Raw genomic sequence first — 24,370 nt, 5'->3', positions numbered from 1 at the left:
AACCTTTCCGGAGCTCCTGTTATGTGTAATGTAGCATGTTCCTACCTTCACAAACATTCCTACCAAGACATGTACTTCCATAGCTCATATATTTCATATTTCATCTTCTTTTGAATCCAAGACTTGTAACCATAATTTATGGATTACGGCTTCAGAGAAACAGTGAGTTACAGTGTATCTTATGATTCCTTGGACATGCCTTATTTAATAATAAAATTTCCATTTTCCCCCGTTGCTCATTTTTAGCTATAAAGACCATAATGCCAGTCACTGCCTGAAATCTAACCACCCCCTTTCACATGAATATTAATAGCATAATGGCAAACATTCTGTACATTGCCTGTGACTCACATAATCACCATGCAAAATGCATCATTCATAAATTGTTTAGTGCGACCTTTTGCACAGTAGCACTAATTATTATTATCACAGAAGCCCAGTAAACTAGACTGGTAATTATCAGGGATTTATTTGAATGGACAGCTAAGCTATTCTTGGCAAGTTAGTCAAAGCAGTTGTCATGGCAGCCATACAAATATGTCTTATGAATTGGGTTAATTAGGGTAATTAATAACTGTTATTTGTCCCCCTTTTCCCAAGATATTGCCTCAGCATTATCAAAAGGGTGAAGGGTGTAAACTTTAAAATAATGCTTGAATCCTTCTGCTAAGAAAGCTACTTATGAAATCAGTGAAAGCTACCTACCCTCCAAGGGTGCTCCCCTAGAGAAACCCTCCTTTTTATGGGACCTTCTCCTACTTTTGGATGTTTCAGAGTCAGCAAGCACAAGCCATACTGAAAAAAAGTAGTTAAAAAGAGGAACTAAATAGTCAGTTTCCCGAGGCTACTGCTTTCCTTTTAGTCACCTGTGAGAACTCCCAAGAGACTGTCCCTCTGGCTTCTACTTTTAGCAGAGCCCTGCTTTGTTTTTTGCTCATCTAGAACTTTCTTGCCTTGCTCTGCAGCCTGTTCATTGTATCATTTTTTCTTATTTTTCCCTCACAAGGAAATTGTGAGTTTTTATCACCCACATTTCTGCGCCTCTGAGGTTTTCCAAGTTTTAATTTTGTTGGAGGCCTTTTTTTTATTTAATGCCTTAGGGACCATCTAACATTGCCTGATGGTGGTTTTGCTCTTTTTTTCAAAGAAAGGAAAATAGGCTAGCTCTGAAGAACTTTCTCTTTCTCTTCCTTAAAAAAGTGAAGAGTAAAAGTCCAAGTTTCTTCTCTGTGCATCATAGCATATTAAGTTGTTTTTCTTATTCTAGTGCAAAGAAGAGAGAATGGGAGAGGTTAAAAACTGAAACTGATTTCCCCCAATGAGATGATTCTTTCAGAGTAAATGTTCACAAAAAGACTTTAAGGCTTTTTGTAATGGTTTAAACAGCAAATCAATTTCTCTCCATTTCCTGCATAAAACTAGGAGAAGGGGGCTGGGGGAGATGACTGACGCCTGTAATCCGGAGGGAGACCAAGGCAGGCGGATCATGAGGTCGAGAGATCGAGACCATCCTGGCTAACATGGTGAAACCCCGCTTCTACTAAAAATGCAAAAATTAGCTGGGCGTGGTGGCATGTGCGTGTAGTCCCAGTTACTTGGGAGGCTGAGGCAGGAGAATCGCTTGAACCCCGGAGGCGGAGGTTGCAGTGAGCTGAGATCGTGCCACTGCACTCCAGCCTGGCGACAGAGCAAGACTCCACCAAAAAAAAAAAAAAAAAAAAAAAAAAAAAAAAAAAAAAAGGAAGAGAAGGGATACAAGGCAGAAAGAGAACTGAGGATGTTAATTAAACATCTAATCTATGTCAGTTTCTGGGCTCAGTGCTTTTCATATATTAACTAATTTAATCCTCCCAACAACTCTATGACACTGGAAACATTATTATCCTAGCTTTACAGATAAAGAAACTAAAGTATGTGAAAGTTAAGTATTTTTCTGAGATCACAGATCTTAAACCTCAAGTCTCTGATTCAGAGTCTCCTTTCTTCTACACCATCTAGAACAGAGTTTCCCCCAAAAAGCGAGAGGCTTTTAGTACTTTATTAATTCCAGATGCCTTGCTCACGCCCCAAATTTCTATTGAATAGAAATGCCCATTTATTTTGTTTGTTTCACTGCCTGTTCGGCAATTGAGATTTCTAGGTCAGTGCCAGCATTCTGGCTGACCCATAAAATTCAAGTTTGGGGGGAATTCTGGTAAAAAGCTTTTAGCAGAGGGTGTTAGATTAATACATTAGGAAAAGTACCAAGGCACTTTCTTCCCATGTCATACTGGAATCTCATGATCAGAAGGTAGCTTCCTCTATTTTACTTTCAGTTGCCCTGTTAGGGAAGAAAGGCTTTCTATTGCAGAAGTGGCTTGGTGGTGCTTGGAAGCTGCACGGGATATATGGAAGATGGAGTGGTTTAGGGTCCTCCAGGTGTCCCTGTCCTACTAAGTCAGAGATCAGGATCAGGTTCTGACATCTTAGGAAGCTGAAAACTGACACACATAGACCCATTTCTTTTTTATTTTTTTTTCTGACAAGGAGTCTTGCTCTGTCACCCAGGTTGGAGTGAAGTGGTGCAATCTTGGCTCACTGTAGCCTCCACCTCCTGGGTTCAAAGGATTCTCCCATCTCAGCCTCTCAAGTAGCTGGGGTTACAGGCGTGCACCACCACTCCTGGCTGATTTTTGTATTTTTGGTACAGACGAGGTTTCACCATATTGGCCAGGCTGGTCTTGAACTCCTGACCTCAAATGATCCAGCTGCCTCAGCCTCCCAAAATGCTGGGATTACAGGTGTGAGCCACTGTGCCTGGCCTCCATTTCTTGATATGTTATTATTAAATGGGCCATGATATCATATATTTAGTATTTTTAAGTTTTTTTGTTTGTGTGTGTGTGTGTATAGTCATTTGTCTCGTCCATGAAGGACCTTCATTCTCTTGATAAGCACTTTGTGCCAGGAGCTGTTTTCAGGGTTCCAGGAACAGCAGTAAACTAAACAAACAAACAAAAAATTCCTAAAATCATGGAGTTAACATACTAGTAGGGGAAGAGAGATAATAAACACAATAAATACGTGAAATATATGGTATTTTAGAAGATAAGTGCTATGGAGAAAAATAAGGTAGAAAAGGAAGATAATGCATTTTGGAGGAAATTTGCAAATTTAAATAGGGTGGTTAGGTAAGGCTTCAACGCGGCCCAGTTTTATTTCTTACCACTTCACACACAAACTTTCTTCTCCAGCAAAGCAGATGGTTCATTCATTCATTAATGCCTACTCTACCTACCTTTATATCCTCCCAGGTACAAAATACACATTTAAGGACAAAACAGACTTGCCCCTACCCTTTTGGAGCCCAAAGTATAGTACAGGAGATAGACGTTTAAAAAATAATTACACAGATAATTACTTGCAATTGTGATAATTGTGATGGAAGTAATAGAAAGTACTAGCACGTACTACATATGGAGGCCAATACACAGCTACTAATTCTATTAAGCTAAAGGCCACAGATGGACCACCAAACATTTGGTATCCCTGGATTCTAGTAGGAAGGACCACGACGACATGATTACAAAGCCACAAGTCTCGTTTGGTTTAACCTGTGTCTAGGAATCTGTGAATTTGTGATTTCAGATGTTTGATTGCCATAATTTTATTAGATACTTTCAGCCTCCAACCTAGCCAATTACTGGCATTTGAGTTTAAACACATGCGTACACACACACACACGCGTGCATGTGCGCACACACACACGCGTGCATGTGCGCACACACACTGTTGTATTCTTTGGAAAACAAATGATCTTTTGATGTGGTGTATTGTGGAACTGCTAGAAAACAGGCTTAGAAGGAGGGAAAATGTTAATGAAGGTAATGGCTGATTTTTAGAGCAGAGTACTTCTTTGTTTTTTCTTGTCCTTTCATTGTGCCTCCAAAGCTTCAAAACCTCCTAAAAATGAAAGATGATAGGAAAAAAATGCACCTTTTAATTTTTAAGTGGTAGACAGCGAAGTATTTTAATGATGAAATATATTATATTATTCTCCTACAAACCAAGGGCTAATAGTCTGGAACTGGTACTTTGGCTCTGTAAAAAGTCCAGCAAGACAAGCCAATTATGGACTCAGAAACATTTTTATTTTTAGTTCCTTGTAATAGCGATTCATTCTCTGCTATGGTACATTAACTGAGAAACAAGTTGAAATGAGAATTTTGGCACCTTTAGAATAATTGAATATATTTACCAAATTCTTAATCGTGCAGAGAGGTTAGAGGGGAGGAGCATAGAAGAACAAAAGGCTAGGTCAGGGAAAAATACGTCTAGGAGAGTTTGACTTTCAATAAAGTCTAAATAGACAGCTTTAGAATACAGTTTTAGAGAACTTTTTTTCTTTTCAGTTTATGCTTCAAGTAGACAACAGTTTGGTTATTTATGCTGATTTCTGCCTTTGTGTATGATGTGGTGTTACTTTTATGAGCAGAAGTAATTAGTTGTTTACGAATGAAGAATGCAGTAGTCATAACTGTGATATTCTTTTCCCTACCACGATATCTGGTAATCCCCAAATTTCCTTCTACATCTGTGTGCATTGTTAACACTGTTAATCGCTCTGTTCCCTTTCTTTTCCAGTAGAATTTCTTTTGTTTGGGAGGACTGTTACTTTTCCTGTTGATCCTCTTTTCCTTCAGTGGCTCTGCTTGCCTATCTGGTGGTCATTTTGGAAGTTCCAGCCCAATGCCAATCCAGAGTGGAGCTGGTGATGCTGAAATGGAAGGAGTATTTGGGAAGGGTAGATATGTTATGAGGGAATCACATTGAAGTTAAATGGACCGCTAAAACAAATGTAATCTTAGGCCTCATTAAGGAGGTATAGTTTTCTGATTATGGGAAGTATTAGTCCCTCTGAATTCTTTGCTGTTCAGACTACATCTGGATAATTATGTCTAATTCTGGATGCCTTATTTTACGTGAAACACTGACACACTAGAATGAGCTTCAAGGGAGGTTAAGAGACTGATAAACGGCCTGGAGACCACGTCACTTGTGGAACAGCATTCATACTGCTTAATTATGAGAGAGGTAAAGAGTTGTATGACGCTAGCCTTAACATTGATCTGCACTGGGCAAATGTGTTGAAATGAAGAGACTAAACTTTCACAAAAGCATGAAACATTCTTCTTAATGTTTGGCTTGTTAATTAGTTATGTTGAGTACAAATATTTATGGTATTTGAGTCTAGCACCAGCTAATTGACCAGCACAACAGCTTTCACATACTCAGCAAGGACAATTCGTTCTTAGGTATAAGGCCAAAGACTGATCCTTGGGTGATCATGGAGATTTCCCTTCCCTTTGTAGAGTGCTCTGTATTTAATCTTCTCGTCATTAAAAAACAGATGCTCACCACTGACAGAGGTGGGGTTCCTAGAAAAGAGGGACTGATGGCTGTTATGCTGTCTTCCATCTTCTTGAGACCCTTAGCAGCTTTGTAGTGGTATGCTTTAGTGGGGTTAGGAAGGAGTTAATATCTTGGAAAAACCTTGGCTGTGGCTTGATTTCCTCTTAGGAATATTGAGAAGATGAACACGTAGTGGGAAATTTTGAAATTTACTGGTGCTCTAGGCTTTTTTTTCCAAAAGGCACTTGTCATAGTAGTAACAATAATAGTAATAATAATATGCCCAAATGACAGAAGAAATATTAACTTCTGAAAATGAAATTTCAAAAGGCAAATTTTATAATATGGTTGACCACCTTATTCTTTTAAGAACACCTAGGGAGAGGTCATTCATACCTTTTTTTTTTATTAGTTCTCTATTGGCTCATGCCTTATTGATTTACTTTTCCAAAGCACAGCAGATAAAACTTTGGGGGGAAGAGATAAAACTAAACCCTGTTTGCACAGCAACACAATGTGTACATTGTTGGCTTAAGGCCTGTGGTGGACAGAAAGACTCTGGCCTCAGAGTCCTTCAGGCCCTCTTATCCAGGAAGAGAAGACACAAAAACATCGTTCTCAGAGTAGAGACTGTGTTTCTGAGCAAGCCAAGATTTCCCTTGTTTCTTCTTGTGACCTTCTTCCTCTTTTGGTCACTGAATGGGGTCAGGCCTCTAGGGATGGCACACAGTTAGTTGGGGAGAGACAGGAAGGGACTCAGGGTCCAGCAGCTCCTGGGAGGGAGAAGGGTGACTTGGTAACTTTTCAACTTCTTTTGGAGAAAAGGCAGTGTCGAGCGATCAGGAGAGGAGGAAAACAAGCATAAAATCCACATCCTTGAAGTCCATAAATGGTGAAAGGAAAGCTGTCTCTTCTCCCCACTAAGTGTGGAAGTTTTATGGTATATTCTCTATTCATAGGACTGACAGAGAGTGGGACTGACCTGCTCAGGAAAGTGAAGGTCTCCACCTACAGGCTGCTGCAGGAAGAAGGAGCTTAATCTGTCTTTCCTATCCTTGACAAGGGGACTACAGCCAGTTTTCAGAGGCTATCCAAGCTAGGGTCGACTTGTCTCAGGACTCATCTTTATGCAAAGTCTGCAAAAAGAATTTGAAATTCATGAACATCTGACCACTGGAGAAAACCTTTACTGGCTCAAAAAATAAGTCTCTGTGGTTTAATTAGCTACCCCTTCGGACATTGATTTTTCTAGCACTTGTACGGAATGTAACTCATCTTCCAAACTTTACAGAAGAGCCAACCCAAATCCAGCTGGATTTGTGGTTGTAGAGAAGTTGCTTGATTTTATTAAGCATGGCTTATGTTCTCTCTTTCTCTCTCCCCTGACATTTATATGTAACTTGCAAAATCAAAAATTACAGCTAGAGAGAAGCAAACTCTTCCCCCAAACCAAATGTTTTCCCTAGTTCTATCCCCCTTAGATCATATAGTCTGAGGGCACTTCTGATGGCATGTGTTACCACTGGAGGCTTTCTTCTCCATTGCTGTCTCCTCCGTGCTCCCATGGCACACTGTATATACCACTTGCTATGGTCTAAATGTAGGTGTTCCCCCCAAATTTATATGTTGGGGACCTAAGACCCAATGCAATAGTATTAAAAGATGGAGCCTTTAAGAGGTGATTAAGTCATGAGGGTTCCACCCTTACGAATGGGATTTTTGGCCCTATAAAATGGCTCCAGGGAACCAACCAGCACCTTTTTGTCCTTCTGTCTTCTGCCATGTGAGGACACCATGTTAATTCTGTCCAGAGAAAGATACAGCAGCAAGGTACCATCTTGGAAGCAGAGAGCAGCTCTCATCAGACACCAAATCTATTGGTACCTTGATCTTGGACTTCCCAGCCTCCAGAACTGTGATAAATAAATTTCCCTTCTTTATAAGTTTCCTAGTCTCAGGTATTTTGTTATAGTAACACAAATTGACTGAGATGCCACTGTGGTAGCACTTACAACCCTGCATTATAATTGTCTCTCCGCTTAACTGTCCCCGACACTAGAAATGTGAACTCCTTGAGGGCAGGAGTGGAATCTGGTTAATCTCCAGATCCCTAGCATCTCCCATGGGGCCTGACACGTAGTCTTAACAGCATTTGTTGAATTGAATTAAGTTATTTCAGCCCTGAGCTGTACAAGCTGTCATTTGTTCTGCAACAGTCAGTCGAGGACAGCTAGGGAGCATGAGGCAAAGCTTTTCAATTGTGGGGAAGCCTCTGAATGATCTATTTTTGCCTTTTTCCTCTACCCTTCTCATCAATTCCATCTACCCCTTTTCATTACTGGTTGCCTGCACCTTGTGCAAAGAGAAGTCTTAAACATAGTGCAGGATCTTCAGTGACTTTTTTGTCTTTTGACCCGGGGCTGATGGCTTTTCATTTTACTCATGCTTTATATGGCATAGTCAAATCTGATTGAGACTTATTTGGGAGTAGGGCAGTCAGAATTACAGATAGAAAAGAAATTCAATTTTATTACTTTCAAGTTCATAGAATAAGAAGAAGTAGACTAATAAAATCTGTGCCAGGAAGTTTTGCCAAGTAGAAGTCCTTGGACTTGTTTTAATGAATAAATAAGAATGATGTGCAATTAACATATTTATTGTTTGTAAATTGCTTCTAAAGTGCTTAAAAACAATTTATTCTCTTTAAACATTTTCCTTGTAACCTTGTTGATACCACAATTTGCCCAGCAAACCTTTATAAAAATAGATACAGCAGCCTAGCTCTATCCAAATGATCACCAAATATGAATTACTGAAATCTGAACTGCAAACATATGACTCCAACACGAGAAAGCAAGTAAGCCTGAGATGGATGCTTTTAGGGAGTGAGCAGAACAGATTTTCCCTTTTCTACTTAGGTGTTGTTAGTTGCAAAGGCAGAAGGTTAGAGTTAGTTGCTCAGTACTATTTAGAGAAGAAAAAAGCTCCCTTCACCAGGGAGCAATACTTGTCATCGTTCCAGCTCCCCTTGGTGGTCTAATGCCAGAGAAGTTTCTTTCCACTGAGGCAGTAAAAATGAGAAAATTTACCTTTTAGATAATTTCACTATGATCAAACAATCCCCGGTGGGCAAAACTAATAGAAGATACTGTATTTTGATTGCAGTTTATCTCTAGCAATTATAGATGAGCAATTTAAGTGGCAACAAAGCAAGTCATTTGCTAGAATGAGGCCATATTTCACAGAGCTTTATCATTCAGTATTCTCTGGATCACTCAGCTAAAGGCAGTCTATTTCCTTGGGTGGATCGTACATCCTCTTTCTGCAGTATCCCTGGGAACAATTAATTTTCTTAATGGTAGAGTATTGACAAGATGTGATCTACAAACATCATTTACACTAAATTTCACTTTTTTCCTCCCATGAGAAATTTAGTTGACAAGACTTTGAGTATTAGATTTTATTCTTTCAGGACTTCTTAAGAGAAATAACAAGAAGGAGCTGGGCAAGTAGAGAGAATGTCAGAAGAGCTCAGTTCTGAACCCATGCCTGAGTTTCTAATAACCAACTGCGTCGCTTTGGGGGTGGTTGTAAGTTTCTCTGGGCCCATTTCCTTATCTTCAAAATATCGTGTGTGTGTGCGTGCGTGTGCAAGACAGATTATAGATTAGATGAACTCTAAGGTCATATTGAATTTTAATGCTTTACGGATATATATTCTGTGATTGTTCATGAGCCCAAAGGGGAATTTTTCAGTTTTTCAAAGCCTTCAGTGGACAGCATAGCATTATCAGGTTGCAGTAATGATTTCAAGAACCTTTGCAAATGACTACATTTGGCAATAAAGCTACTGTAGGCTCTACCATGACCTGAAGAAATAATTAATATTGTATAAAAATGTATTTTTTAATTTATGAAGGATAGATCTCAGAAGGGACTATAGATTGAAAGCAAAAGCAGTAAGTGAGCCAATTGGGCTTCCATTTTCTACTATTTATAAATTTAGACTGGGTGGAAGGTCCCCTGGTTTGGAAAGAAGGAGTCTTACGTTCTTGCTCTGACTCTGCCAGTAATTGGCTATGATCATGGATTCAGAAACTTTTGGGCCTCAGTTTTTCCATCTGTTAAAAAGGGAAAGGAGTATTTTGCCTATATACATCTTCAGACTGTTGTGGTTATTAGAAGGGAGCATAGGTCAAGGCTCTATAAAAAAAACAATTGCTATATTAATGCAAGGTGTTATTTGAGAAAATAATTTTTAAAATTGGGCCATTGATATACACAGTTCTACAGGTGTTTCTCATTGTGCTAGATTGTAAAACACTGTCTTTGAAGGTGTGGATTGTATCATGTTCAATATTATGTGTGTTACACATTGGCATTTTTATGTTAATAAATATGGGATTCTAATTTTTTAGGTTTATAAGCGATACTTTGGATAAATGAAAGAGATGGGCATAGAGGGATGGGGAAACAGAATGTTAGTTTGTTTTTGACTTAAGCCAGTTTTTCCTACTAAGTTCTTGGGAAATGTTGAAACAAATACAAGTCTAGGAAGCACAGCAGCCTTTCTTAAAAGAGCTTTGCAAACTTTGCATTTCTGATTCAATCTATGAAAGAAACAGGTGAGAGATTCCTATCAGCTTTTAATCAGTTAACCAACAGTGGGTGAGCACTTAGCCAGTGCCAGGAACAGTGACAGACACTGAAGATACCAATGCTAAAGATGTGGTTCTTGCCCTTAAGGAGTTCTCCAACCTAGTGGGAGTGAGATATAACTAAGCAACACAATGTGTTAGGTGATGTGATAGAGGTAAGTATATTCCTTATATTTTCTTAGGTTACATTTCAGAACCGGCGAATCCTGGGTGACAAGCCTCCGGTTTCTCTCTAAGGTACTGCTGTCCAATAGAACTGTCTGTGATTATGGAAATGTTCTATGTCTGCCCCGTCCAGGACATGCTAGCCACATTACTGAGCACTTGGAATGTGGCTACTATGATTGAAAAACTAAAATTTTAATTTTGTTTAATTTTTGTGAATTTAAATTTAACTAGCTACATGTGGCTAATGTCTATGCTATTGGACAGCACACCTCTGAGGAATGGTAGTGTGAGCCCACAGTCAGGCTCCAAGGAGGTCCTGAGTTGGATCATAGAAAGCTTCAGTCAACTTGCCCCTGTCCTTTAACCCTTTTTTCCTATCCAAATACTACACTAGCCCTTGAATGGCTCCTTTCCAGCTGACAGCTCTGAATTATGCATGCTAATGTGTGTTACTCAACCATGGCATGAGGTTCCCCCACTCCCCTCCCCCAACCCTGCCATAAAGAAAGGATACTCTGTAACAGTTCAGTCATAATGAAGGAAGAAAATGGGTCAAAGAAAACTAGTTTATAAAAGCTTTTAAAATGTCTGAAATCTTGCTTTTCACGTAATTTCAGATGGTGTGAGGTCATTTCAACTCTCTTTAAGCTGAGTGTTAGCTCTCTTTCTCTCTCCCTCTGCCTCTCTCTCTCTCACACACACACACACACACACACACACACACACACACAGGCACGCACATTCTACCTAAAGGGTCTGCTGTGGTAGATAAGGCTCCTTGTATTCCTATTGAATCAGCAATTAGAGAAGTTGGGTATATAAAATATATATATTATATATATAAAGTATACAAAATACATATTATATATAAAGTATATATAATATATAAAATATATTTTATACATATTTATCATGTACAGAATATATATTATATGCCTATATATATATATATAAAAAACTTCCCATGCCAAAAACACAACTCTTCACCGCATTATTCTTTTTCTGATAGCATAGATAAAGGGAGACTGAGATAAAATATCCTAGTAGGAAACCTCAGAAAGAAAACTATTCACAATATTCAATGGGAATGTAGTTGGACATAGAAATAAATATTCAGAAGAAATCAAGTTTACGATCTGATAAGAAGACTTGTCATTTGTTTGGTGATTCACAGTTTTGGAAAGTGGTTGTACATTTGGTCCTAAAGAAAATATCCCCTAGAAGGTATTTGGGACAGATATTATTTTCATTTTTCTTTTCTTTGGAGATGGAGTTTCGCTCTTGTTGCCCAGGCTGGAGTGCAGTGGTGTGATCTTGGCTTACTGCAACCTCTGCCTCCCGGGTTCAAGTGTTTATCCTGCCTCAGCCTCCCCAGTAGCTGGGATTACAGGTGCCCACCATTACGCCTGGCTAACTTTTTTGTATTTTTAGTAGAGACAGGGTTTCACCATGTTGGGCAGGCTGGTCTCGAACTCCTGACCTCAGGTGATGCGTCTGCCTCGGCCTCCCAAAGTGCTAGGATTACAGGCGTGAGCTACTGCACCTGGCTGATATTATTTCCATTTTATAGATTATTTCTAATAATCTAGTCAGAGAGGCTCCATGATGTCTGCAAGGTCACACAGCGAGTAAGAACTTTTTCTATTTTCATCTTGAAGGCTCTGTGATTGGAAGCTTTGTAGGATTTTTCTTTTAATTTTTTTTCTTATGTGCTTTTTTTTCAAAGCTTACAACCATCTGCAGGAAACAATCTCCAGAGTAGCTTTTGACCCTAACTGAAGCTGGGTCTACCAGGAACCAACATTTAAAAATATCTGTACACAAAGGTACATCATTGTTTCCCTCACAAAAATTATATATAATACACGCATATATAACTATATATAGACACACACACACACACACACACACACAGAGTTAAGAAATGGCTGACCACACCTGTTTCTACTGGTTTAGCCCCCACAAAAATGTTTCTTTGTTTACCAAATAGACACAGGTATTGAGCCGACCAGGATGAGGAAAGCTTCCTTCAAGAGAAAGGTGTGTACATAAGAGTGAAAGAAGAAAGAGGTTTCTAAACATATTTGAAAAATTGTCCAAGCGAGAGCTGTGGAGGGAGGAAGCTGAGAACAATGTGGGGAAAGGAAAGGAGACATCAGCCACACTGGTTGAGGAGTATGCTGTCTGACATAGTACAGCGTTATGTTTCTGACAGTGTTAACTTTTGTTTTTTGACAGTTAAGTTTAAAATTGGTCCTGATTTTTGCTGCTGGAAGTCTGATAGCAGAGGTAGAGTGAGGTGTTCCCCTCATTATTTCATTTCTTAATCTGCCTGCAGGAGGAAATTGCTCTGGTTGTGTTCATTGCCTTTGAACCTGTCGTGTTTAAGCAGGCTAGTGTATTTTCTTTCGCCCAAATAGTACACCTAGTCAGGCAGTCCTATTTACTTTGATTTCAGTGCATTTTCTGGAATCCTAATGAGGTGTGGCCTAGTGGTGTGAGCACAGGACCTGGCATGAAGAGTCTCAAATTCTAGTTGCAGATGCTAGATGCTTCTGTGTAGTAGAGGGCAAGTCTCTTGACCTCTTCTGTAATGCCATTAATGGGGTTAATAATATTTATTTAGCTCATAAAGGCAGCAGGGGGATTAAATAGTTAACGTTTTTTAAAAGGCTTTGAGAAAAAGAAAAGGCAAGTTTTTGTGTATTGTGTCCATTTTCAAATGCTAATTCTTACTAACAGGAAGCATCTGCTCCATTACGGTCATTCAGCACCTCATGGAAGTCTTGCTGGCTGCATGAGAAGGAAAATTCTTCAATTTTGTGCCATGAGATCTGAGAAAATGTAGCTACCTTCAGCCCCAGTTATGAACTTGGGTGTCTGTTTTCTTCCTGTCTAAAAACATTCTTCTTCTTTATGTGTTTTCTGAGGTTTAGTAGTTTTTCTCTCTTTTGCAATCTTTTTATGCTTACTGTTACTGGTGCAAAATGACTATTGTGTTTCAGCTGTGAGGGGAAATGAACCCTTTTTATAACAGCCAGTTAGACATTCTGGAAGTCTTTGTGATAAAAGATTTCATAGAAATACAAGGTGCTTTAGTAATTGTTCTGTCGGTGCCTTGCATAACTGCATTACAGATTTCTAATACTCTGGCAGTTTCAAGATGCTGATAATATTAGCCACTTTGTGAAGTGGAATTGTGGCTTTCTGTGCATGGTTGCCAGCACTCTCATGTCAGATAGTAGCCTTTTGGTTAATCTCTATTTTAAATCAGATCAAATTCTAACCTGCCCTCATCCCTCCTCATCCCCCTTCCCAAATAAAATGAGAAGCACTGTGAGGATTTGGGAGAAGGACAGGTGGGACATTTTAGAGAATGAGTAAACATATCTATTACTATTTTTTGAGTCATCTTCTTATTGCTTCTCAGTTACAGTTTATGAAGTGATGCCAAAGTGTAAGCTCTATCTTGCCTCCAATGCTGATTTGCTGCAATGCTTGTTTAAGTTGCTAGAAACTGGAGGCTCCTGTGGGTTTCCTTCTGTGCCTAATAATTTCAACAGAGCCAAATGCCCTTTGTTTACTACAGACATAATTAGAGGGCTGCCAGTGTTGAGCAACCGTGGAATCTGAGTTTGAGAAATGTTTATTGTGCCTCATTAAATCTGAAATGAGTACTTAAAGGTCAGAAATAAATAATCTGTTTATATTTTTGTGACAGTAAATATAAGTGAATGCTGTGTGTACATATCCTTGACTCTACTCATTTCAGTGTACTGAGACACCCCTCTGTCTGCCAAGGCAGTAATCAAAATATCTGCAACAAAAGAGAACTATGGCAGGTTTCATTGATCACAAACAAGAAAATGATCTATTGTATTGTATCTAATTAGAAAACATCAATATTAGACGTTAATGCATTCACTATTTCCAAGATGGTCTATCACTTGATTGTTTTTTGTCAGCATGATCACATTTTACGGGCTTGAGCAACAAGCTGGTACAAGGGAAATGAATTTAGAATGATATGCCAAAGGCTGTTGCTCCTTCAGTCTTAAATAAGCTTGTAGAGGCAACTGGGTTTTTGGTGGCACATAATATAAATAATGGGATTGGGGTTGGAACAGAATTTGGGGGTGTTGTTTTGGCCCAAAGGCACACGGCCACCCGCCGCTTTCTCTAAATATTTTGAAAGTCTTTTCAGCTGACAAAGCTTACGCAATAGAAATTGTACTCTGCACACTCTGCAGGCAGTCAGGGCTCTGTAGCTGGTAAGTGGCAGAGAACTGAGGCACTGATATACTAGAATTTAGCAGAAAGGAATGGTCCAGCTCAGGTTCAGAGGGTCCTTCTCTGGGCCAGAAGGGCTCAAAGGTAGGCTGGATCCAGCAGAGCTCATACTGTGGGTTCCTGGATCCCATTGCTTGTGGGAGATTACACACACACACGCACTCTTATATGTGTGTACATATATGTGTATATATTATGTATATGTATATATGTGTATATTTATTTCTTTATTAGAGATGGCCTCTCACTATGTTGCCCAGGCTGGTCTTGAACTCCTGGCCTTAAGCGATCCTCCCATCTCAGTCTTCCAAGTCATTGGGGTTACAGGCATGAGCCACAATGCCCAGCCCTCTTGTGGGAGATCTTATATGGGTTTATTATTGTCAGTTGGACCAGCTTTACCAAATCATAGCTTCTAAAATTGAAACCACCATCATGACTATTAATCTTACATCTTAGGTCACCTTCTAACAATGGTTGCCAGTGTCTCTAAAGGGCAACCAAAATGGTCATCAAGGTTTCGGGGAACAAAGTGGCTCATTTCTGGATCCCTTGGGCTCTGTGACTAGGCTCTCCAGCTAGGTCTGGAGAATGATTTCCAGTTAGTGTGTGCCAAGTTTTTCCTTTGTCTAAGTGCTGGACTATACTCCCCTGACCCTTTCACTGGAATGAGCCAAGGAAATCACTCAGAGAAACATAGGTAGGAAGCAGGCTAATCACTTCCCTGATGTTACTGTTTTCTGATTGCTTCCTATCCCAGTAGCAGAAAATGCCAAGAACGGTGCTCCTGGGGTTTCTCTTATTGTCCTTGTTGCGGCATGCTCTAGCTGAGTTAGTACTTAATGTGGCTGTAGCACTTAACCTGTGTGTTTGTTTTCGTGGCTCTTTAAAGGGGAAATAACAGTTGGCACTTGCTTGTAAAGTGCTTTGATATTTGGGGATGAAAGGCACTCTGTGCCTGCAAAATAGCTTTAATGTGTTGTTGTTACATGTTCGGGAGGGTGATTGGACTCCAGAATTTGTTCCACTGGCAAATGTGGTTGAGAACTATTTGGTTCTCCATTAAGTTCTGTTTACATGGGATTAAATAGTTTGACTTACATGACTGGATTTTTCATTTTATTTGCTCTTGAGGTACTCTTACTCATACCAAGATATTGTTGATTTTGCATTTGGACATATAATAGGCATTAACTGCTTCCAGAGAGCTTTCTATAAGCAGATAATATTTCAGAGTGCACTATGCCCACAAAGGACTTAGAAAAGGGTCGAGGGCCTTATTCAGAAACTTGTATTTGTTTTATGGTATGGTGTTTAGGCTCGTCTTTCAGCAGGCTTTGAATTGTATGGATTACTGCAGACAGCTGCTAGGTTTCTCAAGGAGGCCTCTGTAGTGAAATTCACAACTGGGTTGCTCTTCTAAAGGCATAACTTTGACCCAAAGATGAGATCAAAGAAAAGTGCTTTCCCTAAGCCATCTTTGCCACCTCTAGGTAGGGTGACCACATCATTGGTGCCAGTGAAACAATAGGAATGATAATGAGAGGCTGCTAGGAGGGGAATTCTTTCACTTTAGTTTGTTGAATGTTAACCACATGGCCTGTGTTTCTCATTGATATCCCTGTCCTGACAGTCAGTGGGATGCTAGAGTTGTTTACCACCTGTAGAAAAGTAGCTGCCACACTGTCAATCTGTGACTCAGAGGTCTACATTCTGGTGAACTCTCGTCTTCTCACAGAAACGTTATCTACTTGGGTTTGGGAACACTAACATATGTTGTCACCACCATTCACAGAGATGTGGTAGGACTGATGGAGTTAGATGGACAGAAAGCACCTAACTGTGTCATCTTATCCCTTATAGTTATATATAGGCTGTTGTGTATTTATAAGGTAGTAGTTGGGAATGATAACAGTGAACAAATTGTAACTACAGAAGGCAGTGTGCAGAGTGGATGCTTTCTGAAGAAGTGGAACCACCTTGGCCTAATAAACTTGGTCACCTTCCTTAATTGTGATAAGTAGCCTCATTCTTAATCCCTTCCATCTCTTCTCTGATCATTCATTGATGCATTACATGAACACACGCTAAATGTCTAGCATTGCGGCAGATGGCACAGGGACCTCAGAAGAGAGCTTCCAGTCCTGTTGAGAGATGAACTGACACACTACACATGAAATAATCATAGAACCTGAGGAAATGCATAATTACATGGTACAGTCTGTATACAAAGTGCTGAGAAAATACTAAGCAATGTGGGATGATCAGTGATGGAGATATATTAGAAATGAGGGGAATTAGATGGCTTGTGTTGGATGGCTGCTTAGCTAAGGACTTCATTTAGATTTAATGTTAATTGCAACAAGGAGCTACTGTAAGGTCTTGAAAAGAGAAGTGATGTGATGAAAATAGTGGGTGAGGAAGATTTTCCAAACAGCATTTTGCAGAATGAGGTAGAACAAATGAAGGTGAGAAAACAATGGCACAAGGTGATGAAGGCTGTGGAAATGGAGCCAAAAGGGCAGATATACGAGCTATTTCTAAGAACTTTATGAATTGTATAATGTATTTGATAGGATAGGGAGGTTTCTTGCCTTTTATGATGTGGGTTATATACATATGACACATATGAGGGCCAGATTCTCTTATATGAGTCACCTACAGTCACTGAGCCATTAGGGTGTTATTTAGTTCTACAAAGTAGCAGTGTAATTCTCCAAGTCGCACTCCAGTAGCCTGCGTACAAGTATATGCATGTATCTGCAGGTACATAGGTGCCAGTCTGTGTATGTGTATTTACCTGAATGTCTGACATTTTGATCATCTCTGGTAGAAGATCCATTAGTTTGTGAGCTCCTTGAAGGTGCAGGCTTTTTTTTTTTTTTTAATTCCTGGGGTTTGGTTCATGCTTACTGGATAAATAAATGAATAAATTGAGAATCACTGTGTTTTAGACGGCTAGAATTGTTGGAGCTTGAAGGCAACATGGAATCCTTTTGGTTATTCTCCTCATTTTAAAGATAGATAATTTAAGGCCTCAAGAGGGTTAATGTGATTTATCCAAGGTCATCTGTAAGTTAATGACAATCCTAGGGAGAGAATCCAGCTGTCCCCACTACACCACACTGCTTTCTGTAGTCAAACTGTGTGTGTGTGTGTGAGAGAGAGAGAGAGAGAAAGAGAGAGAGAATGAATTTGAATTAGGGCTGGGGTGTGTGGGGAGCATACGATTGACAATAAGTGGTTAGTAGGAGTTTACCTAGCATGTTTTCTAGTTCAGGGCAAATATGAACTTTGTAATGTTGGCAGCTGGGGATGGTGCCTTTTATTCCACCTTCACTAATTCCTGCTTCGGTTGCTGCTGTCTGGATGGATGAGTCTTTGAATATACATTCTAGCTGGAGGCACGTCAGCTTTATTTTTATATAGAATTTACATATTCATTTTTATGTGTTGGGGATAGGAAGTAGGGAAAACTATTTATTATCTCATTTCCAAAAACCATCTTTGTGAGGAGATGGCCATTTGAATATCTAAAACAGCAACCAGCTTTAGGAAAGATTATGGGTCTTTTCATTAGGGGTCAATGGACACAATTAGCATTATTGGAAGTCAGTAGTTAAAAAGAGAAGCAGCATTTTATAATCACTTGGTTGTATATCTGATATGGGATTCCAGTTTTCCTGTTTTGATTGCTAAAGTGACTTAAGACTTAAAACCTTTAAAACATTAGGTAGCAAGTTACAGTTATAATGCTTTTCAGCTTGATGGGACTTTAAAAGTGTAGCTTAAAAGTATCGTTCATTTTCAAATGAAACTCTAAAGATTTGAGTAACTTCTGTTTTAATCCCAGTGTCTGCAACCTTTTTTTTGCTTGGTATAGTGACCTGGGATTTGTGCCACTGGACAAAGAGTCTAGTCCTGGATATATCTGCATTTATTGGGCTTCTTTCTCCTTAGGGTCGAAGTCTCTCTGCTGATAAATGTGGTGCTGAGAGCTGCAGTCACTCTTCTAGAGACTAGGGCACGATTCAGTGAACTGTAAAAGTAATGCAAAATGACAATTAAAGTAGGGCATTCTCTGGTACCTTGGGGGCCTGACAAAGTGGAAGTATTTGACTTCTGATATGCCAGACTTACTAACGTAGAAATGTAATAACATATCCCCCACCCAAACGTCTTACTAGAATCCTCCTATATCCAGAAGAAAACTGAGAACAGCAAATAGTAAGCAAATAAAGCTCCCAAGCAGCTAACAAACAAATACCCAAACAAACAACGAAAACCAAAACATTGCACACAAGTCCCTATATTAAAGATCATGTAATTTCCCCCTTAGGACCGCAACATCTCAGCTCTCTATGCAGAACATTGCAACTCTTTTTTTCTGGACACAAATATAATTGTATAGTTTCCAAGAACACAGTAGAGTAAAAGCATCAAACTTGAAATGGAAGAAAAGCTACTTTTGATATACCAACAGCACTGAAAAGTTAAAAACACTATGTTTGATGGAAGGTTGGTGACGATCCTATGTTAAAAATTAAAGACAAGAAAAAAACCACAGCAGTTTGGGACCGTTGAGTATACAGGCAAAACCTGCATGGGGTAATAATTTACATTTATAAAGATGCTCCTAAGTAACCAATAAGTGGTTAAATTATGTTTTTATACCCTATTTTAGGGAGGGCAACTTTGTGATATGTTTCAGAAACAAGGCAGATGGTTAGGATTTTAAATCAAAGTTTTAGTTCTTAAAGGAGAATGCCCTAAGCTATCTGGAAAACTGAGCTGTCCAGAATTATTTATTGTTTGAGAATTTTTAAAAATAAAAATTTTATTAAACCTAGGTCAAGTGAGACACCTGCTTTCAGTGTTACACCCAAGGATAAAGAATTCAAATTAGAAAAAGAATTTGTCATTTTGGGAGGCCGAGACGGGCGGATCACGAGGTCAGGAGATCGAGACCATCCTGGCTAACATGGTGAAACCCCGTCTCTACTAAAAAATACAAAAAAAAACTAGCCAGGCGAGGTGGTGGGCGCCTGTAGTCCCAGCTACTCGGGAGGCTGAGGCAGGAGAATGGCGTAAACCCGGGAGGCGGAGCTTGCAGTGAGCTGAGATCCAGCCACTGCACTCCAGCCTGGGCCACAGAGCGAGACTCCGTCTCAAGAAAAAGAAAAAGAATTTGTGATAAATATACTAAATAATAAGAAAGTGACTCTTATTTACCACTGAGATGAAATAAAAAAGTTTGCTCTAGACCCATTTTTTTAATGTCACAATTAAGTTTTTCCAAAGCAAATGTTGTTCTTATCTCTTTGCTGTGTTCTTGTGTTAACCTGCCTGTCTCATTAGAAGTGGGGACATTTCCTAGTGAAATTAATGTGACATTTAGAGAAAATTTCCTCTCTCAAATGTTTCATGTTATTTGCCATTTAGCATACTTAGAGAAGGTATTGGAATAATGTCAAGCAAATTTTGATTAAATAAGGCTAACTAAGAGCCAATACATTCATGCAAAAAAAAAAAAAAAAAAAGGCTTTTGTATTATATCTTAAAGAATGTATTTCTTCTGTGGTTCTTTATCCTATATTGAGATGACCTTGGCAGATAATCTGACAAAAGAAATGACATCTTCTAAACAACTGGGCTTGCCTTAGAAAATGCAGCACATTAGGTCAGAGCCTGTGGCCAGTCCTTTGCTCAAGACAGTTATTTGCCACCCTGGAGGTACACTAAAATTTCCTGGAAAGCTTTTAAAAAAACCACCCAGTGCCTGGGTCCAATTCCAGGCTAATTACCTCAGAATCTCTTGGAGTGGGTCCTTGGTGACAGTATTTTTATTTTTTATGTTTTACAAGAAGAAGATTCTGAGTTGATTCTCATTTGTAGTTAGGGCCGAGAGCCACTGGCTTAAGACATACAAACTGTTCATTAAGAAAATATTTCCTTCTTCAGGATGATCTGAATCTCATCCTTTGCTCCACCAGAAGTGTGAAAAAATATACTCTCTCAGTGCACAGGAGTTGGGTTTGGGCATACACCTCGAACCAGTATGAGCTAGAACACTTGATGTCAGTATATATAGACCCATAATATAATAGCCCATCTATGGCCAGTTAACTCAGTTGTTTGGAATGTAGTACTAATGAGGCCAGAATAGTGTATTCTGTCCAATTAGAATAATTCTGTTGCATAGATTTTTCCCATAACTGTAACCCAGCTGCCTCACAAAGAGACCTGAGACGGATTACAAAGGCACAAGACAATGGGTGAATCAGCATAGCCCCATCCATTCTGGGAAAATCGGTTCTAGGAACCTGCCACATTGACTAGCGCTACTAATTGCATTAGGATGCAGCATGGGACATCTGCCCATGATGGTTTGTTTTGATTTGGGGGAATATATTTTCATTTGAAGGTCAGGACCCATAAGAATGGGTGGTTTATTCCTTTGGAGTTAAAAAAGGAGGAAGAAAGATAGGAAGGTTATAAGCTTCTATGATATTCTCCTCTTTACAGTAGCAGATCATGCCTGGTACATCTGCCCAAAGTTAACAGAACTGTATTTGGGGGAAGAATTGTTAAGGTAATTACAAACAAGCCCTCGAGACTTGTCTCTTCTCAACTCAGTGCCCGGGAGTGGGAATTCTCACGATGAGATATATTATGGCATTAGGACCAAGAAGTAGTATTTTCATTAGCGATAAAATGTGCATGGTATTGCTTTTTTGCCTGAACATGTGGCTCTGGCACCATGCCTGGAGGTCAGGTCACCATGGAGCTTCATATTTGATGCACAGTGCACACAGGTTCCATGCCTTCATATGCAAAGATATGGAAAATTTTCTACTTGAGAACTGTCTTCTTTAAAGGTAGTAAAGACAGATTCTTTAAATACAGTAGCTTGGGTTGCTGCTTATCCTTTTCCTGCAAAGCCGGTATCCTCTAGATTTCCTTTTTGTGTTTTTGTTTCTTTACTAACCTTCTTGAAAAAATGGTTTAGTAAGTTTGGAAGATGAGATGGAACATGCATGTGTCACTATTTTATTGCATGAATGAGGTCAAATTCCTGATCCTACTTGGAGTTAGTTGCAGGTTCTGAATAAAGCAGGGGATCAGGATTCCCACCATTCCTGTTATGGGTCTGATAAACGCAGCTGAAATTCTCCTTTGGATTCATGTTCTATTATCCCTATTTTATAGAGAGGGAAACTGAAGCACACAGGGATTAAGTAATTTGCCCAAGATTGCAGAGTGAAATGAATATTTGAACTGCTGAGTGCTTAATCAATTCCGGGTTTTAACAGATGTATTAGTCCATTCTTAAGTTGCCCTGAAGAAATACCTGAGACTGGGTAATTTTGTAAAGAAAAGTGGTTTAATTGGCCCATGGTCCTGCAGACTGTATAGGAGGCATGATGCTGACATTTGCTTGGCTTCTGGGGAGGCCTAAGGAAACTTACAATCATGGTGGAAGGTTAAGGGGGAGTAGGCATAGCACATGGCCAGAGCAGCAAGAGAGAGAGATGGGGAGGAAGGACTACACACTTTTAAACAACCAGATGTGATGAGAACTCCTTCACTATCGAGAGGACAGTACCAAGAGGGATGGTGCTAAACCATCCATGAGAAATCACCACCATGATCAAATCACTTCCCACCAGGCCCTACCTCCAACATTGAGGATTATAATTCAGCATGAGATTTGGGTGGGGACACAGGTCCAAACCACATCCACAGGGTAGCATAATTTTTGTGGGGTAGTGAACTTCCCACTTGTTAAATTATATATTGTACTGAATATCATAGATGAACACATTTAACCAACATCATTTTTACCTGTTATATTGGTACAACAATTAAACATCTTTGTTGGTTGACTGACTGTTGGATAAACTTCTTCCAGCAAATACTTGGATTGTATTCCTAACACAGCTTCAAGTTTGCCTCCTAATCCTGTTTGTGACAATTTCAGCATTCACTCTCTAAAGAAACCAGAAATGAACCGACCCTTTTGATTTTTAATCTCCCAACCTATTCTTCCAATAGCATTAAAAATTGCTTGGGTTTACATTAAAAAGGGGATATAAACTTCTAGATAAAAGCAGTGTGAGTAGATATTACACGGTCCATCTTCAAATGAGGGGCATGGGTGGGTTTGTGAACATACCTGAGTATGTGCAGGGCAATGTTGGGGTTTAGTTTCCTTTGAAGTACTGTCTCCTCCTCTCTCTCACACATTCACCATCCCCGTTACTACCTATTGTAGGCACTTGGGGTCTGTACTCTGACTGCTGGCTCTTTGGTGCCCATGTGGTAGCTGGATCTGCTATTGCCTGTTCTGTTTTCTTCTCCATCAAACTGTGAGCTTGGAAGCAAGGGCTGCATCTAGGAGCCTAGAACAGTTAGTTTCTGACAGGTAGAGGTCTGAGAGGAATCTGCTATTTTGTTTGCTAGATAGCAGTTGTGTTTTGTTTTCCACACACTCCCAGTTGAAGTAATTTCAGAAGGCTCCTAAGGAACAGTGGGAATGGTGGCGATTTCTAGTGGGATGGCAAGAGGTTCGGGGAGATGTGTTTGGGTAGTTTCTGGATTATACAATGGTTCAAGAAGAGTAGTACTTTAGTGCTGGGCGTGAGATCACTTTACCAGGACATTCAGTTACTTTAGTGTTGACTTTTCTCTGGATTTCACCCTTCTAAGGCTTTTCCCCTCTAGTTCTTCCAACCTCTGGGTGATCACAAGCTGTTTTTCCATCTCTTTCATCTGGCAGGTATTCTGCATTTGCTTTTATAAAGCCATTGCTCCAGCAGTCTGCTGTAACCAGATTAAGCAGCGGTGTTCTAATGATAGGAGCTGAGACCGGGGTTTGCTTGCAAACTTCATGTTTCACATGAAAGGCTTTGGCACCCCCTGTGGACTGCCCTTCACCCTGTTTTAGGCATAATGCTTGTTTGCCTTTATATCTGTGATAAAACAAAGGCCTTCCTGCATAACCAGTACTGAGCAAATGTCTTGAAACAAAGGGAAGTGCAGAGTTTAAATCCACAGTGGGGGATTACCTTGCCTGCATTTCCATATCTTTGGAATAAATATTTTAACATGTTAATTATCTACTACTAATAAAAATACCTTTGAACTTCCAGTCAATTTGATGGGCATAGAATTTTCTCCACTGGGGAATGGGAAGCAATTAGTTTCTATAAGGATTGTAGGTCACGTTATCTCTTCTCGGTAAGTGGTTGCATGATCAGTAGCCAGTCATATTCTAGGGAATGTTTGTGTCAAGGCTGTTCTGGTCTGCAGTGGGGAGCTACTGCCTCCAGGAGCCCCTAGGGCCTGAAGGAGGCAGAGGCTGCTGCTCCACTGTGGCCTTGGGTTCCAATTCACTCACTGCTTCTTGGCCCAGAAGAAAAATTCCTTCTAAGTAGGATAGTTCGAAATCTACTTATGAATCATCTATGTAACCTTTTTAATTTTTTCTTCTCATTGCAGACTGAAAACTATTCTTTTGACTCCAACTACGTGAATAGCCGAGCCCATTTAATCAAAAGGTATGTTGGTTTGCTTGCTTATTGCTACAACTAAGCTTGATTTAACATTAAAAAGCAACACAGATTAAAAATTTTAAACCGTATTTTTTTGGGGGATTTTAAAATGAATGTCTAACCTACTTATTGTAAAATGTTTGGAAAATTGAGAAAAGCATAAAAAAGTAAATAAACATCACTGGTAATTTCATCAACCAAAGGTAATCACTGTTGACATTTTATGTTTCTTGGTATGAAAATGTATGTATAAACACTCAAAATTAAAAATAAAATTGAGATTATATTAAAATATAGTTTTATCTAGTG

The 24,370-nt window shown here is 39.5% G+C and overlaps 1 protein-coding gene across 3 annotated transcripts in view; it reads left to right on the top strand.

Moving 5' to 3' along the window:
• PCDH19 (protocadherin 19) overlaps positions 1–24,370 on the top strand; it is a 112,302-nt gene that overhangs the window by 33,043 nt on the left and 54,889 nt on the right. For all 3 annotated transcript variants that reach the window (XM_030934033.1, XM_030934035.1, XM_030934032.1), the window contains one exon: positions 24,009–24,067. In XM_030934033.1, coding sequence (XP_030789893.1) covers positions 24,009–24,067 — 59 coding nt within the window. The remainder of the gene's footprint in view (positions 1–24,008; positions 24,068–24,370) is intronic.

This window comes from Rhinopithecus roxellana, chromosome 7 (genome assembly GCF_007565055.1).
Source record: "Rhinopithecus roxellana isolate Shanxi Qingling chromosome 7, ASM756505v1, whole genome shotgun sequence".
Taxonomy (NCBI): Eukaryota; Metazoa; Chordata; class Mammalia; order Primates; family Cercopithecidae; genus Rhinopithecus; species Rhinopithecus roxellana.
This window is presented reverse-complemented; position numbering and strand designations above follow the sequence as displayed.